This window comes from Zosterops lateralis (assembly GCF_965231275.1).
Source record: "Zosterops lateralis genome assembly, chromosome: 2".
NCBI classification, from domain to species: Eukaryota; Metazoa; Chordata; class Aves; order Passeriformes; family Zosteropidae; genus Zosterops; species Zosterops lateralis.
Genome location: NC_139763.1, coordinates 10381934 through 10399274, shown reverse-complemented (window position 1 = coordinate 10399274; position 17341 = coordinate 10381934). Strand labels below are relative to the sequence as shown.

The 17341-nt window shown below is 41.2% G+C and overlaps 1 protein-coding gene across 1 annotated transcript in view; it reads right to left on the bottom strand.

Moving 5' to 3' along the window:
- DMD (dystrophin) overlaps nucleotides 1–14337 on the bottom strand; it is a gene marked incomplete at its 5' end in the record, with an annotated part of 1168120 nt that extends 1153783 nt beyond the window's left edge. The window contains one exon of the mRNA XM_083855614.1: nucleotides 14253–14337. Within this exon, the coding sequence (XP_083711740.1) occupies nucleotides 14253–14337 (85 nt within the window). The remainder of the gene's footprint in view (nucleotides 1–14252) is intronic.
- Nucleotides 14338–17341: the final 3004 nt, after the last annotated feature.

Genomic DNA, 17341 nt, shown 5'->3' with positions numbered 1-17341 from the left:
AGGGATTCAGTATAGCCAAATTTTAATTGGCAGGGCTTGAAAGAGGAAAAAAAAATATAAACCACAAAATCTAACCAGGATAATGGCTTGCCTTGCTGAAAGAACAGAGTCTATTTTCCATACTTTTTTCATGTTTAAGGATGTCTTGTGTCCTCTACAATTTTTTAGCCAGCTAGATAATATATTGTACCAAAAAAAATCGAACAGAACTGTTAATGCATCTCTGATGATGGGTACTGGTGGTGAAAAGAGCCACCAAAATACACACACACATTCCCAGGACACTATTCCAGGTGCTATATTTTCTGTCACAGAGAGGGAGAACAGACCACAGGACTCACCCAGGGCAGGGCCCATTAGCAGATGAGAGTTAACCTGAAAAGCAAAGCTCAGATCCCCACACTCCTCTGACTGCTGGAACAATCACAGTGGTCTGTGACACTCACAGCAAGAAGGAAATGCTGAGAAAAAGTGGCAGCACCCAGAAACAAAATTCTGCAAAAAAACACTTCGGCTCTTTTTATGCTATGCCTTGGTATCCATTGCAGTGTAGTGCACATCAGGGTTATATGTCTGTATGTAAGATTTTCCCTTGTCTTGATTGTTGTACCAACTGAATACAGAATCCAGATGGTGGGATGAATGTTTAAGCACACACACCTCCAAGGTACATTCCTAGGCTACAGCTTTCAACCCTGCATGCCTTTTCATACACACATGCACAAGTGTTTTTTTGCAAATAAGTTATGATCAAACTCAAGAAGCCATTATAATGCAGCTCTCCCACTCCAAGTGGATATACAGCTTTTAACATAAAATACTTCTTCCATGGTTAAAACAGTGGTCATGATTTTATGGAAGAAAGTAAGAAGTTTCCTCATGAACAGAAATATACACTTCTCACATTCTGATCAACAAACGTGGTGTTGACATGGGGCAACCTGCAGATTGTTTAAGCACTCCTTCCTTCAACTCCACTGTTACTTGGTTTGTTAAGCTTGGGAAAAGGGAAAAAAAAACCTCAAGCTGAACTGGTACTCTTGCCACCAGTGTTATGATTGCAAATTTTGTTTTGAACCACAATTTCATTACAGCTGTATCATATTTCTGACAAAAGCATTTATCAAGGTAATGACATTGTAAAGCTATATCTCAGAATTACCTGTTAAGCAAAGAAGCATGGTCCAGTTGTTCTATCAGGGAATCGATGCTCTATAAATCAAAGGGTCTTAATGTACCTTGGAAGACAGGTAAACCTGACTGACTAAAAGAAGGTAAAGCCTATTCTGTACTGGTTTATGTTGTTATGGTTTGGAAGGAGCTTTTAATTATTCAAATACGTCATTTAATTAGAATTGATATTTTTGTGTTTTGAAGAGTAAAGAGATCATACAATAATAATTAAGATACATTCTTATGAATGGATATTAAATATTTTCAAGACACTAATTTTACCCTAAAAGAAAATTAAGCTCTCTTAAGACTCTACTTCAATTATTGCTTTGAAACCTATACCTGAATATATCAAGATTGCACTAAAGCACAAATCACTGGATTATATTCTTTCAGAAAAAAAAAAATAAAAAGAATCCTAGATATGCTGATCAGTGAAGTCAGTAAAAATATATTCATTTCACATAAAGCTGAAGTTTGGAACCCAATTCCAAGCATCCCAGGCAACACCATGTGTAGGATATACTGTGTGCTATGAAACAACTCAAAGTTAACTCAACATAGTGGTGCTATATTCTAGAAATGATCTTATGGCATTGCCAGAAAACTTTGCTGAACTGAGACAGAAAAACAGCATTCAAGTAAGGCACATTCAGATATCAAATGCAAAACTCCTCACTATAGATATTTCAGCTGGTTCATTATAAAACACTAGACACGTTTTGTATGCAAAAAAGGATACATTTCACACACCTGCATTTTCTACTGATTTTGATAATTGACCCAGCAGTCTCTTGGTTTGTGCTTGAATAGAATATCTTTGAATAAATATATGCATTGAAGAAACAGCTGAATTTAGCACTCAAGCTCTTATGAACAGCAGTAAGTGGATAAACTTCCCACCAGGACAGGGAAAGAAACAGATCAAATCCCAGGCATAATTATATCAAGAAAAGTCAGCTTCCATTCCCTTTTAGTGTGTTCAGGCTTATGTACTTTGCTCATCACTTCATTAAATAAGCTGCATATACACTGAAGGTAAGCCAGTGCAATTTCTAGTTCACAACAACCCTCCAAAGGGATCTGCTCATTCCAGTCACACTCATGGCTGTATGAAAAGCCTACAAAATCACTTTCTACACAGGTAAATGCTTATTAAAAAAAAAAAAAAAAAAAAAAAAAAAAAAAAAAAAAAAGCAGGTTTAATTCCAGTGCTGAGGTTTTTTTAGCTCTTTAAGTTCTGAAAACAAGAAATGTGTCAGGTTGCTCTTTACTTTGACAAGCATTTTGTAAACTGCTGCAAGCAGCATTCTTATTTAATTACAAGAAAATACTTAATAAGGAATCTGAAGTGAAATTAAACTTTTCATTTCTTTCCCAGTTAGAATGCATATATATCATAGACAAATGAGAGACAGAGGAGAACTAACTATTCCCCCCATACAGCCACCATCAATTAATTTACATTTTAAGACACTATACCTTTTTCTTCACAACTTTTCTACCTGTCTAGGTAGGGGTACATAGAATACATATCCATTCTAATAATATTACAGTTATATCTTCAGAACTTTTTACACTAACAGCACTCCAACAGTAGCACTAAGTATCACACATTCTTGGTGTTATTTACAGGGAATACATTTGTCTATTCTGAGTCTTCATTTCTCCTTTGTTAGCACTGCTCTGGCAGGGAACCACAACCAGAACATTTGTAACAAGCAAGCCAGCCTCTCCCTTTGCTACAAGGATCCCACTGACTAGAAAACCCCACCACCCACTACTCTCAGTCACTCGAGGACTGCCACATCCCATATTCTCTTTTATGATACAGGATTGTTCACATGGTACTCCACTTCCAGAAGTGCCAACAGCTATCACCAGATTATTTTGGGATCATTGTCTAGCAATTAGGACTAACACATCAGGTTAGCCCAGCCCACAGTTCAGGCTGCTGATAGTTGCACGTGTCTGTCTCTGATAAAGAGAGAGGCTGTGTTTGGGCTTAGGTTGTAATTTCTCTTCTAGGCATGAGCAACTTCAGCAAGTTCCATCAAGTTCTACCAGGACCCTCTACTCCATGAGATGGAGCTGTAAAAGCCAAGCTTCTGGGGAGCCAGCAGTGGTACCTGCACCCTGAGGAAGGTGCTCCTGCTGAAAGAATCCTCTGAAGTCAGGTGTAAGCCTGCTGAGGAGATCAGGCTCAGCCAGGGTGCAACTGGGAGGTGAACTTGGATTTGAGCAGAAAATGACCATCTACATTTGAAACAGAATTCAGATAATCTTTCTCCTTTACAAGCAGCTTAACAGCAGCTAATCAACACTGCAAAGTCAGAGTTGCACAGTACTATGGCCAGTTTTTCTCTCACTCTCTGGGAGGCAGAGAGGCTGTGTGGAAGTTTGTTGTTGTATTGAGGTGGTTTGGGGGTTGGGTTTGTTACTTTTGGTTTGTGTGAGTTCTTTGAGGTCGTTTTCAGTTTGGTATTTTTTTTGTTGTTGTTGTTTGTTTTGGTTGTTTTTTTGGGTTTTTTTGGTTTTTTTTGTTTGGTTTTTTTTGTTGTTGTTGTTGTTGTTTTTTTGTTGTTGTTGTTTTTGTCTGTATTGGTGTTTGGAGTTGTTTTAACACTTAGAATCAGATTCTCTGCAGACCTTTATTGAGTAGAAGGGTCCCTATAAGTCTCTACCAGGGCAGGTACTGGCAAGGGATCCCAAGCTTAGCTAAATGTGAGCTTGTTGTGCCAGGAATGCAATTCTTGGTGAGTTTTACTTTTCTTAAAGAACATTTGCTCCTTCAGAAAAGAGTTATTTCAGTTTCAAATGGAATAAAGAATCCTTCTCTGTGCTATCTGTAAAAGAGTACTCATGAAAGACAAAGCATAAGTTTTAAATATTAATACCTCTGCAGCTTGATTGAAATCGCCTTATCTGTTTAGGATAGTAGATTGTATAACATTTTGGAACAAAAAGCATTAAAGTCATCTTTCATAACAAAGTTAGGATTTCACAGTGTTTATTCAGATTGATACTTAAACATCCCCTTCATTATAACCTATGCAATGAATAATTTGCAAAATAATTACAGGAAATTAATAGTTTAAAACCTGGAATTATTCAAACTTGCAGCAGCTACAAGAGATGAAAAGTATTGTTAATATTAATTGAGCAGAAATAATTGTTTTAAAGAGCCTAGCCACAAAAGTTCAGTACCTAAATACAAGCTCTGGATCTTTTAAAACTACTCTAGATTTGCAGAAGGTTTATAACTCTTCCTGGTGAGTGCTCACATTTTGAATATGAGTTAGTTGTTTGACTGCAGGAGTTGTGTCTATGCACCATACCTTCTCTTCTTTCCCCCAACAGAAGATTGAAATCCTGACATTCCACATCACTAAGAACTTTCTAGCAGAATATTTTGCATAAATCTAAATGAGTCATTCAGGGGATATTTTTTTAAAAGACAATTTCTAAGGAGGGGAAAAAATCTACTGTAGCTGATTTTTCCCCCAAAGTATCCTGAGGGAGTTTATATTAAGAGTTTAAAGAATGAAACTGACTTTGGTATTCCATTCCCAGTTGCTAATTTATTATGTGGAGGAAGTCACATGAGCCTTGAAAGAAATCTTGATGAAAAGGGATCTGTCTCAGCTGCATGGGATTTAATTGACTTAGTCTTGCAGGAAGAATGCATTAGTATTATCTATGCCTCTGTTTAACTATCACCCAAATGGCAATCATCATGATGAATTAATTTTCTACTCTGCCATGCAAATCACTCCATTTGTGGACTCACTTCTCTGTTTAGCAGGACACCTGGTTGAAATCCATAGACCACAGTTCTAAACAAGGTCACTGGAATAATTCAGCAGAAAGGGAGAAGACTGCCTAAGGACCACCACTTTTACCTTTGTGGTTACATTCAAACAAATATTTTTTGAATATAGGATTTTCTGCGGGGGGGGGGGGGGGGGGGGGGGCAGGGCAAGTTTAGCAATTTTTCCTGTGGGCCACAATATCTAATTAGTACTCAGTATTTCTTTTATTTATCTCTAATGAACCAAATTCTCCCTTGACTGCTTTCAGAGTCTGGACCTGCACGAACTCACCTCAACAGAAGCAGCCTCAGGTTACACTCAGCCTGCACAGCTCTGATCAAGCCCATGCAGATGCTGAAAAGATAACAAATTTTGGTGCAGTGTCACCAGGCCTCAATCTGTAGCTCTTTCCTGTACTACCGATGATTTTATAGCTATGAAAAAACAACCCAGAAAACAGCCATCATCCCAGAGGACAGGGCATATTCCAACACTACTGCTGCCATTATTGCTGTCACCAGCCAAAGAGGAAGGAAAAAATACAACTGAATTAACATAAATTTAGCAAATCCAGTATGGATTGGGAAGCAGACCAGAAATTTTCTTCACACAGAAGAAGTTTCCTTCACCCATCTGTTGGGTGCGGGAACCCATGGGGAAAGAATCCCAAACAAGCAGCAAGTCCTCTGCAGTTTTACACATTTCCCACAGCACTTTGACATCTCCAGCAAACTGGGGACAGTGACACTTCTGCAGAGCTTCGAGATAATGAAATGATAATTGTTTAAATCCACAACCACCAGAAATCATTCTGAGAAGGCAGTCAGCATTCAGCTGAAGAATATTTTGCAAGTGCACATTGCCAATCCTTAGTTATTTCCCTCTAGTGTTCAGCAAAACATTACACTTGAGATAAAAGGGGAAAGATCACACAAAGCCTAATTGAATTAGCTTAATTATTGTGCGTGGGGAAAAAACAACACAGAAACAAAAGTGCTGTAGAGAAGATTTTGTTTTCCCAGCTGCTAGTATTTTTCAGGAACATATGTGATTACCGTGATGCTGGATAACCAAAAGATAGGATGCTCCTACAGTCAGAAGGCACACTTGGGATTAGAGAAATAGGTTTAGGTCATAGGTGTACAAGTTTATGCCTCACACTTTAAAGGCCATCTGCAAGGCTGAAGCCAGGTCCTGGAGATTGTTCATGGCAGATGTGGGCTATCAAGAACAGAAATACTATTGCATATAAATTTATTACACAACCTTTTTTATGCTAGTCTACTTCCACTGAAACTCCTATAAAATGTCATAGGTCATATAAATCTATTTGTAAACAGTCTGATAAATTCCAAACACCAAAACAGCAAGTTTTCCTTCACATTAGAGAAAATGAGAACAGCAGACTTCATCATAAAGCAAAAAGTCAACACAAAGAAATCATTAAATTGTAGTTAAATAATAGTTTTACTTCAATGATTACTTGTTAAAACAATACCATACAAGTAAGCAGGAAGCTTATTTGGGACCATTGTGATTTAGTAAAAACTTCTGGATGAATTTTCTTTACAGGTCCTCCTCCCCTATATGATTATCTCAAACTTAGGTAGAACACAGTGTTTGGGCAGAGACTGGTATACATTGCAAGTTTTGGGGTTTTTTTTCTCCTTGTACAACAACCTGGAAATGAAAGTTCCTAAGCAGGCCAAACACCCTAAATATTTGATTAGTGCACTTCCTCTTTGTTAAGGACTTCATACACTGGCTAAAAAAAAAGGTAGAAGCAGCTTTTGAAAGCTACTAATGACAAACTTGCTTTAGTTCATGTATATATTTCTTTACAATCCAACCATTCTTCTAAACAATAAATTAGTGATACAGTGCATTATCTCGCTAATAAACAGGTTGATATTTCAAAATTATGACCCAATCTATGGCTTCAATACCAAGCCAAAGTGCTCTTTAAAAGCAGTCCAGCAACCACTTCCAAGACTCTTTGGAGATAATACTATTTATGGTATCTGATTGCATCCTGCAGCATAATTCAATCACATTGTGTTCTTGATACCAATCACACAGGATAAGGAAAACAAAAAACTAACCTTGACATTCAGTATAATATTTGCCAGGTAACACAAAGCAGCACATCATTCAGAGTTGCAGATACAAGAGGTGGGACTTTATTCAAAGTAACGGCAGAAATTCAACACGTGGATGGGGGCACCACAGAGAGACACTGGTACCATGGTAGGAGATACTTTAGCTTTTTCAAGGAAGACACTTGTACTTCAAAATTACCTAATACCAGGACAGAGGGTTTTCCCCCTCACTGCTGATAACCACAAACAAGTCACACTTCATTCAAGTCAGTGAATTATTCTAAACTTAAAGAGAGAAAGAAAAAGTGTTAAATTAAGTTTTACCAATCAGATATTCATATTGCAGGAGACCACTTTATGAAATGTGATCACCTTATGAAACAAGATCACTAAATGAAAATCCATTACCTTTAACATCCAATGGATGTACAGTTAATGATGAGATGGGAACACTTACCCACATGACAGAATCAGCTACAGGACACAACCAACACACTTACACTCAACCAGCTAAAATGATAATTGTTTACAGATGCTGAAGGTCTAAAGCTGGTTTAAAGACATATATAGTATTTCTTTAGATCTACATTTGAAATGGCAGAACTTCTCAGCATACAAAAATACTGTTGTCAAGGCAACAGTATACATAAGGCAGGCAATTATAAAACATAGATATTTAAAGAGAAAGCTATTAAATTTAGTATCTTAAATAAACTGCTGCTTGGATGACCTTTTACCATTGAAATGAAAAAGAAATGCTTACTTTTGATCAGAGACTGCTTCTTAACAGGATATAAGTTTTGAGACATTTTGGTAACACCTTTCAGAGCAATATTCTTCCCCCTCCAGTTCTGCTCAGTCTGAAATGACTAAGTAACAGAAGCTGCAAGTGATCAGCACTTCTGAACATACCATATCCCATGCTTTTTAAATCCTTAAATAGGCAGGGGGGGATAAAAATCCACCTAACTACCCAAAAGTCAATTTTTCATCCTACAGAGTAAGCCATTTGCGCCACTACAATGAGCAAATTATACAGTGGATAGTTAGGTCCTCATTCTGATAAAAACAAATGCAGCCTGTCAAGTATAATAGAAATACCTCAAAATAAGAGAAAACCAAAACAAGATTAAAACTTAATTTCAGCAAGAGAAACATATGTAATCTAATTTTATCTGGGAAAAAATCCCAAAAGATTGATTTGAGTACCATAGTTTAAAGCACATAATGAAGCTCTGAACTCAAGAAAAACTTTATTTCACTGATTCAATTATTTTACCCATCTAAACCACATATTTTAAAATCACCTTCTCTACACAGACACCTTTGCATGCTGCAATTATAAACGTTACAAAAAAAAATTCTAGTTCATTCTGCTTATTAGACCCAGCTAATCCATGTCCTGAAGTGGGATGAAGTACAGGAGGATTTTACCACCACATCACCAGCAGCTTTTGTCCCACAATTGCTTTGCAAGCTACAAGTGTCCCACAAAACCATGGATGGACTGGCAAGGCCACAAATTAGTCCGAACAGTTTATAGCCACATTGTAATTCTGTTTCATCAGCAGAGGGGTTTCTTTTTTTCTTTAAGCAAAATTACAATATATCTATCCAGACCCAACTTTTGTATGTAAAATATTTATGTATAAATAAGATATTTGTTTTGACACATGCCTTGTGACCCTGTACTTTCCCCTTATGCAGTAGCTCCACTCAGCCCCCAAAGCCTTTTGGGACAGGAGCCACAATTCCTCCCGCACGCTGCACTTTGGGAATAGCGACAGCAGGTCCAAGTCCCCCCTCCCTGCGAGCTCCAGTTGTGACTGATCAGAGCCAAGACCCCACTCCAGCAGCGAAATGGAACGATTCCATTATTCCTGAGGGGGATCCAAGGCTTTGCACTGGGGCAGCGATGTCACACCAGCATCCCCAGAGCGGGGATACACCAGCATCCCCCAGAGCCGTCCCTTACCTGCTCTCCCAGCAGCGCTCCGGGAGTGCCGTGTCACCGTGTCCCCGCCGGCAGCGGGCAGAGCCCCGGGGCACCGGGAACGCCGTGTGCCAGCCCCGGGCATGCCGGCATCCCTGGCATGGGAGCCCTGCTATGCCCAGCAGAGCCCTGCTGCCACACGGGGCTCCTCTCATCGGCAATCCCCTGGGATTCACCGCACACACTTGCCTATGCACACACAGTTGTCAATTCATTTGTTTTCTCAGGCGCAGCGCTAACACCCCCCTGCCATCGACTTCAGCCAGAGCACATCTTCTGCTGTTCCCTGGGCACTGAGAAACCCAGGGAATTCCCTCAGGGCTCGGGATGCTTGAGGGACAAGCATAAATTTTCCCACTCAAATTATCCTGGTGGGGATACGCCCTAACAGTTCTGGTCACCTACAGTTTACGCATCAATGAAACTCGGGGTGGGCAGAGAGAGCAAAGAAGAGGAAAAAAAAATAGAACCACCATTTTATAAATCTATTTAATTGTTTTTACCACCACTACACGTTGTAGCTTTACCTTTTAATGGCAATTAAGCACAAAAGAAAAGCAAGCATATATTCTGGAAACTCGGTTAACGCTGCTTAGTGCCAATTCCTAACAATTGCTTTGTTATGCTGTATATAAAGAACAAAAAAGTTGTCTCCTAGTCAGAACTTCAAGTCATGCAACTTAACAGAAGGCAATGTGGGTGAGAAAGTCCTCACTCAAACCCTAAGACACACCAAATCGTTTTTCTAAGCAGTCATCAAGTTAAAACAGCAGCTTACTCCAGAGCTGCATAATTTTATACTATAAGTTAAGAACAAATGAGGTCTTAAGCACTTTTCTGAAGGCTGCATAGGAACTGAAGAAATTAGAGGGTTTTGTGTTGCTAATCATGACTACAGTTACTAAGTTCTGAAACAGTAATAAAATCTAAATCTTCATTAAATTTATGAGAAAGTATTTATGGCATGCAGATTTCTTTTTACTGCATAAAACTACTCACTCTCAGCTTTGGGTTGCATTCACTTTTTTTTTTTTAAGTGTTCTTTCAACATAGCAAGCATGCAAATGCATTTGAGACTTGATGGTGCTATTTAACTGTACAGCCAGGAAAGACATTCTGAGAAATGCAAACCACATGTTCTTCAGAGAAATTAAATCACAAAGATAAGTAATTTTTTAAGCTCTGCAACACCCATTTCCCAAGGCATGGTCTCCATGTGTTCAACAAACATGACATCAAGTACAACACAGTACAGATCCCCACTTACTAGGGTGGCATGCTTATTAGTGGTTTGGAAAGTGACAGTAGCTTGTAACAGCCACATTTGCAGTTGTTTTAAACTGTCTCTTTGCTAATACTATCTCAACAGCTCTCTGGAGCAATTTCAGCTCAACACCTGGATGGATTCTGGTTTAACACTGCTATTTTAAGAATTGGCAGTGCCCCTGCACAAGGAAAAAGGAGTGCTCAGCCTCAGTCTCACACCAGAAAGGAACAGAATAGTCCATCAGGACTGGGGAAGGCCCAGTTTGGATGGCAAGCATTGAATTGAAGAGCCAGGCAGACACAAATTAATACCATTGTGGCCAGAAGGGACCATAAGATCAATGACTGGACTGACATTTTACAACAAGCTCTTACATGTTGAATCCAGTAACCCTCACTTGAATAAAGCTAACCTTATAAATAAAGCACTAAATGCTGACCAAGCACCTCTAGATACGGAGGATCTATCCCCAAATGTTAACCATCTTCTCTGTGCAAAATATCAGATGTTTTAAATAAATTTATTAGTTTTGACTTCTCCTTCCTTATGCTCCCTCCCCTAGTAGGCATTCAGCATACAGGATTTTCTGGCCATGAATATACTCAAAGTAATAAAGTTACTCCTGCAACATCGCATAAAAGGCTTAAAACAAATTATTGGCCAAGCTCCATGGACATTCTCCTTGGATATCAGGTTTTGTGGATATTTTCCAACACATTTCTCATAGTAGACTCAGCCATGCCATATACAAGAGTCAAAAATAAACTTTCCTACACCCATTTCCCTATGTCATCACATGAGGAGGACATGCTGAACAGAGCCCCTGCAGTGGCCACTAAATTCTTCCCTCTCTCTGGCAGCACAGCTTACATTCCTCACTAAGCTCTACATATGTGTGAATTTTCTTCAAAGCTCAGGCAACTCAAGCCATTCTATATGAGTAAAAAATGATGAATTAGTGTCAGAGCTTGAAATTATCCCCACAAGATGTAACAAGGAAAACCTAATTTTGTTACAGTTCCCTGATGGTAACTTCTGCTAAACAACTGTTTTGTGTATTTTAAACAATTTAGTAGGTATTTTACTGCTAGTGCCATTTGTGTGTGTGTGTTGTAATATACTGCAAGAAGTCACTTGAGCAATAAAATTTGTAAATCGAGAATATCTGAGAGCCTGATTTCTTGTAAATTGAACTAAAAAACTTAAAAATTTTGTCCTTACAGAAAGTGAATCCTCATTACTTTTTTCAATTATTTTACTTAGCACTGACAGCAGGATGCCCAAATTAATGCTATCTGCATCAGTCACTCATCCTAATCAAATACTGGTGCTATGAGCTTTTGAATATGACTTTAAATCTGCAAGTATAGAATATTTTGATCCAGCAAATACACCAACATATTCTACCCTATCTTTTCTCTGATTTCATGGGAAGACATGACCTGCACCTGCCAAAGGCCAAACTTCCTATCCAGGAGCTGTCAAAAAGCAGCAGACCCTTGAACCATGAAATTAATATAAACACAGTGGAAAACAAGTGGGATACAATCTCTTTTAAAGCCCATCCAGTACCTGCTTCCCTAAATCTCCATGAGCTTGCTACACTATCTTCACATTCAGTTACCAAGATCTTCCTTACTATGCCCCAAAATCATTTCTAGAAGGTGCCTCCTGAGAACAATGTAGTATCCTCACCATCACTACAGAGTTAAGGTGTGTTTATAATTATGCTGTGCCAGCATTTCACTTTTGAGAACCCCTCCTGAAACTTCTGACTGAAATTTGTTCAAGAATGCATGTCCAAACAGAGAATCCCAACTCCAGAAATGCCTTACCTAGGTCATAAATTACAAAAAACCCCAACCCAAAATGAATCCATCATGCTGCTTGTAAACACCATTTCACCAAGTTCTTCTCAGTTTGCTTCTGCCAACAGCTGTGTTAATTTGTTGTTCATTCCTGTTTCCCAAATCCATAGTCAGATTTTAAGCAATTTGAAGTTGGATAATAACAACAAAAGATAAGCAGAGTAAGAGATCACTGTGGGGTATACCACAAAAAAGTATACCTGTGATGAATGTTACCATGGAAATTGAATTTCCTTATCTCTCCAGGCTTATAAACATCTGGGACAACTGCATGATTCTTAAACTGATTCTGTTTCTTATTCATGATAGATAATACACCAAGGAATTGTGCCCAATTAAGAAGCACAAATGTTTGCTCCATGTCCACTGTTAAACATCTAAATCCTAATACTACTTTATAGCAGGAAACTCGAAAAACATTTTAAAGCCATTTGAGATCTTACACTTATTACAATGCAACTAGCATATTGCCACTGGAGTTGATCTGGAAGCAGACTTTCCAAGTGAACCACAGTATAAGGGGTAATTAGGAAATGCATAGGTAACATTTCCTGTCTCGCTTTTTAGAGAGCGTCTGCTCTCAATTATGAATTTTTAAAGTGGGAAATAAAACTGAACACTGAAAGTAATTATGAGCTATAGAAAAAAAAAAAAAAAAAAAAAAAGTAGGAAGAAAGCACTCAGTTCAGAGTCAGTAAGCACCTAGCAATAAAGTTACAGCCTTCAACTTCATTTCCTGAAAATTACATGGACCGCAAGATATTTTTTTCATCTTCAAGTTCTCCCATCTCCAATCAGCAACTGCCCAAATACTTCATTACACACTAACGGGAAAAGCCTTTAAAAGAAGGGGGCTTTTCTCTGTGCTGCGCTCAGTGTGCATCTAATATCCCCTAAACCGTAAGTGAGCTAAGAATGGAACAGGGAACACATGCTGCTATAAGGGGTAACACACCCAGCCTAACCGGGAATGACTGTGGAGACAGCTCACTAGACGCTTATTTCACATTCTCATGGCACAGAAACCCAGTTAAAAGACATGGTGCAGAAGCCAAAAGAAGGTCTTTGGGGGGAAAAAGATAAAAACTGAACAGCCACCTAACTCTTCACCACTTCCTACACCCCATGGGTAATACCCTTTTAAATGCCAAATAGAAAGAAAAGCAATTATTATGAGAAGAAACAGTAGGACAATAATGATAGAAAAAACCAGACCTACAGGAACCCTGAGACTTCAGTGGGGAAGCACCAAATTCTGCTGCAAGAGTGTCTTAACACTACCAGAGTAAAAGCAACACTGACAAAACTTACCACAGAAATCATAAGTTCTACTTACTACCACCCAAACACTTCAAGAGTAACATTTCCATACCAGCCCTATTTACTCCATAACACATCACACGTGTTTCGTTACTGTTTTTCACAGGTATAAGAGAGATAATTTTTTTTAAAGCCATTTAACTGCCTAAGGACATCAGTATTTTAAAGCTTATTTACTGGGCAAGCACATATAGCCTGGAGAAGAGTTAAAGTAACTTGTGGCTCCACATATGCACTTGCGCTGCAAATGGGTAAATGCTGAATGGTCTATAAATACCTTTACTACCACGGATTTGGTTTCTCTCCAGGACAAAAAAAAAAAAAAAAAAAAAAAAAAAAAAAAAAAAAAAAAAAAAAAAAGACCCAGGCACCTGAAACTTTATCCTCTGGGGGAGCCTTACAGCTGTTCCCATTTACAGCTTTAACAACACAAGCGGCACAAGCTCGGCCCAAGGCAGGGGACGCCGGGGGGACCCGCACGGCGACACCTCATGTGTTGGGACACGGACACGGAGCGCCGCGATGCGCCCAGCGGGAGAGCCCCTTCCTCCCGCGCCGCACAGCCAAAGGAAAAAAGTTCAGATAAGGCAAAAAGTAACTTCGCTAAGTGCTGGCAAAGAGAATTCCCGAGCGCTGGATCGCTGGGGCCGCGCAGGGACCCCCGCCCGCCCCGGGAGGAGGAGCAGGAGCAGGAGGAGCGGGGCACGATGCGGTGCCTACCCGAGCGGCTGCGGATGACATCGCGGAACTCATCGGCGGCCCCTTCGCTCTCGGCAGCGGGGCACAGGCGTCCCGGCTCGGCCATGCCCGAGGAGCTGCCCAGGGAGGCGGGGGAATGAGGGTGGAGGCGCCGGGCCGGGCCAGGTGTGGAGCGGCGCCGCCCGCCCTGAAATAGCCCCGGGGCGGCTCCGGCCCCCGCCCCTCCCGCGGCCACGGAGAGGCGCGATGAGCGGGCCGGGCCCCCCCGGCAGGAGCCAGGGGCCGGGCGGGACCGAGCCACCCTGTCCCTGGCAGCGGCGGGGTTCCAACTGTTCTGGGGGAGGATCCGCTCAGCCGCACGTCGCTGCGGCCCCGAGCGGCCCTCGCTGCCCCGGCAGAGGGGTCAGGGCAGCCGGGGGTGCCCCCAGCCCTGCAGAGGGGTCAGGGCAGCCGGGGGTGCCCCCAGCCCTGCAGAGGGGTCAGGGCAGCCGGGGGTGCCCCCAGCCCTGCAGAGGGGTCAGGGCAGCCGGGGGTGCCCCCCAGCCCTGCAGAGGGGTCAGGGCAGCCGGGGGTGCCCCCCAGCCCTGCAGAGGGGTCAGGGCAGCCGGGGGTGCCCACAGCCCTGCAGAGGGGTCAGGGCAGCCGGGGGTGCCCCCCGGCCCTGCAGAGCCCCGGCAGTGCCCGTACCTGCCCCAGGGGTGCGGGCTCTGTCGCAGGCATCAAACGATAAACGCGCTAAGGTTTGGTTTCTGCTCCCTCCTGTGTAGCTCATCCTCCGAGGGGCGAAGGTCCTGAATGCCTCGTCCAGGGCACTGCTCCAGAGCCACCCGAGTGCAGACCATTGGCACCTGCAGGCTGATCAAATCGCTCATCCGTTTTCAGGAAAGCAGGACAGAGGAAACGTTTCCTCTTGTGTTTAATGCAGGAAAGGTGCATCTTTGTCCCCTCTCGCTGCAATCGAGGGACAGAACGCTTCCCGCTGGCGCTGCTTCCTTGCAACCTTCCACTAAGTGTCCATTTGGATGGCTGCCTCCAGTCCACCATTATTCCTCTCCCCTCAATTTTCTTCCCATACCAACTTTCAGGACTTGCCTTTTATGCTGTTTCCCTCATCTCTCCAGGCCCCTAAGCAGATTGCATCCCCTCATGGGGAAAGTAACCAGGCACGGGAAATAAATGGTCTTGGATGTATTTAAACACCCACTCTCCTCACAAGAGAAATCCAAGCTCTTAAAAACTGCACCTTAAAATACAGACAAGCAGAAAAACACCTTTTTTTGCTAGTTTATAGGACAACAATGTAGTGTATTTAATACAGATGTAGCCTGGCTGCTTCTCAGCTTTAACACCAATTCATAGATAATTCATAAACATATGTAGAGGGACAGGAAATTAAGGATAAGCTGTAGAAAGGATGTATGCCTTCACTTGTATTTGTGTAGATAAAGGACTTGCATCTCTTCATGTATTCCAGAGTATATCAGAAGAAATGTACTCCTTTGAAGATAACAGAGTTAAACAGAATAGAACTAGGTAAGAAAACCAGGTCAGAGACAATGAACAGTTAGAGTAAAACTATTTACAGGCAGCAAAGCATGTGGTGGTAGATGCTGAAAAAAGAGTTTTGTCCCCATGTGAAGCAGTGGGACACACCCTCCACATGGAGTGTCTCGTGGCTGGGTTCTGTCCTCCTGTTGATCATAAAGAGCCATAGGAGATTAAGTAGATGAGGAGTTTTTTTCATAATCTGATAATTTCAAAAGTATTTTTAAGGTTTGTTTGTGATGAGCAGTGTCTATTACTTTAATAAAGTGAGCGGGAAAAGAATGAAGCATTGCCAGCCTTAAATACTAAAAAAGCATTACTCAGAAAATGCATGAAATTGTCCTTGGATTATTCAGGGGAGGGATATCGTATTTCTTGGTCCATATTCCCATTTTCAGTTCCCTCTGGTTGCCCCTGGTGTGTGCCAACTCTCTCAAACTTCCAGTGATGCATTTTTGGCTCCCACCACAGGGGTTCTTGCTGGAAAACCTGTCTGAGATCAAATTGCAGGCTGGGTTACACCAGCTAGTGAGGAGAGCCTGTAGTTTCTCCTCCAGTATTACCATTCTGTTTAGTACCCTGTTATCGCCCACTGCCAAATTTTTCCCAAGCTATCAGCTACATTCTTCCAGTCCCACAGCAATCCAGACATTCGGTAATTCGTGTCTGTCTCCTGATGTCTTGATTTCTCAGCCTCTGCCTCTCCTTTTTAAGCTGACTTGTTTTTTGCGTTCTGGTGCTTTGGAGAAGGTGGCATTTCCCTCACGCCTTCCCCTCCCCCATAACATGCACAGCATTACAGAATTTAAAATGGGATTCATGCACTTCTCAACAGCTGATCCAGAGCCTCCCATACATTCTGTTCTGTCTTTAAAACCCATGTGGGGAGATGGTATAGCTGCTTCCCTCTTCTTATTCCAGCTCTTCTTCTGTCTGTTTCTGAGGCCAAAATGTCAGGAAGATAATTTAACCTCATTTTGGCCAAGTTGTGATCACTGTTCTTCCATAACAGCAATGTAGAAGGGAGGCAATCTGGATAGAGACAAAAAATTCATGACTGACACTTGTGACTCCAGACTGTCTGTATCAGTAGCCAAAATCTCATTACTGTGATTTGACAACAGGAAGAGCACTATCTTACATGAATATATGCTTATATTCAGCATTTAAGGACACATTCTTAAATTCTGACTCTGTTCTACTTTGTTTTAGAGACCCAGCAAGTCTGTATGCAGAACTTCAAAGCTAGACGTTTTAATAGATTTGATTGACTTTATGAGCAGGCATAGTCCTTTAGTGTTCAGTACCTTGTGTTTTGGGATTAAGTAAAAATCCTCAATCCCAGTTCTGCAAACACTACCTACATATATATCTACACACACACACACACATATTTATGTTTGCAGCACCAGTTTTGGTTGAGTTCAGAGAGCCTCCAGCAAGAATTCCCTGCTTTTCCTGCATTACAATTATTATCACTCTGCTTAAGGGTCTTGCTTCCCCACAAGCAGGAATCCTGTTTGAGGCAGATCTGGTCTCCAGGAAGCTAATCTAATCACAAAACT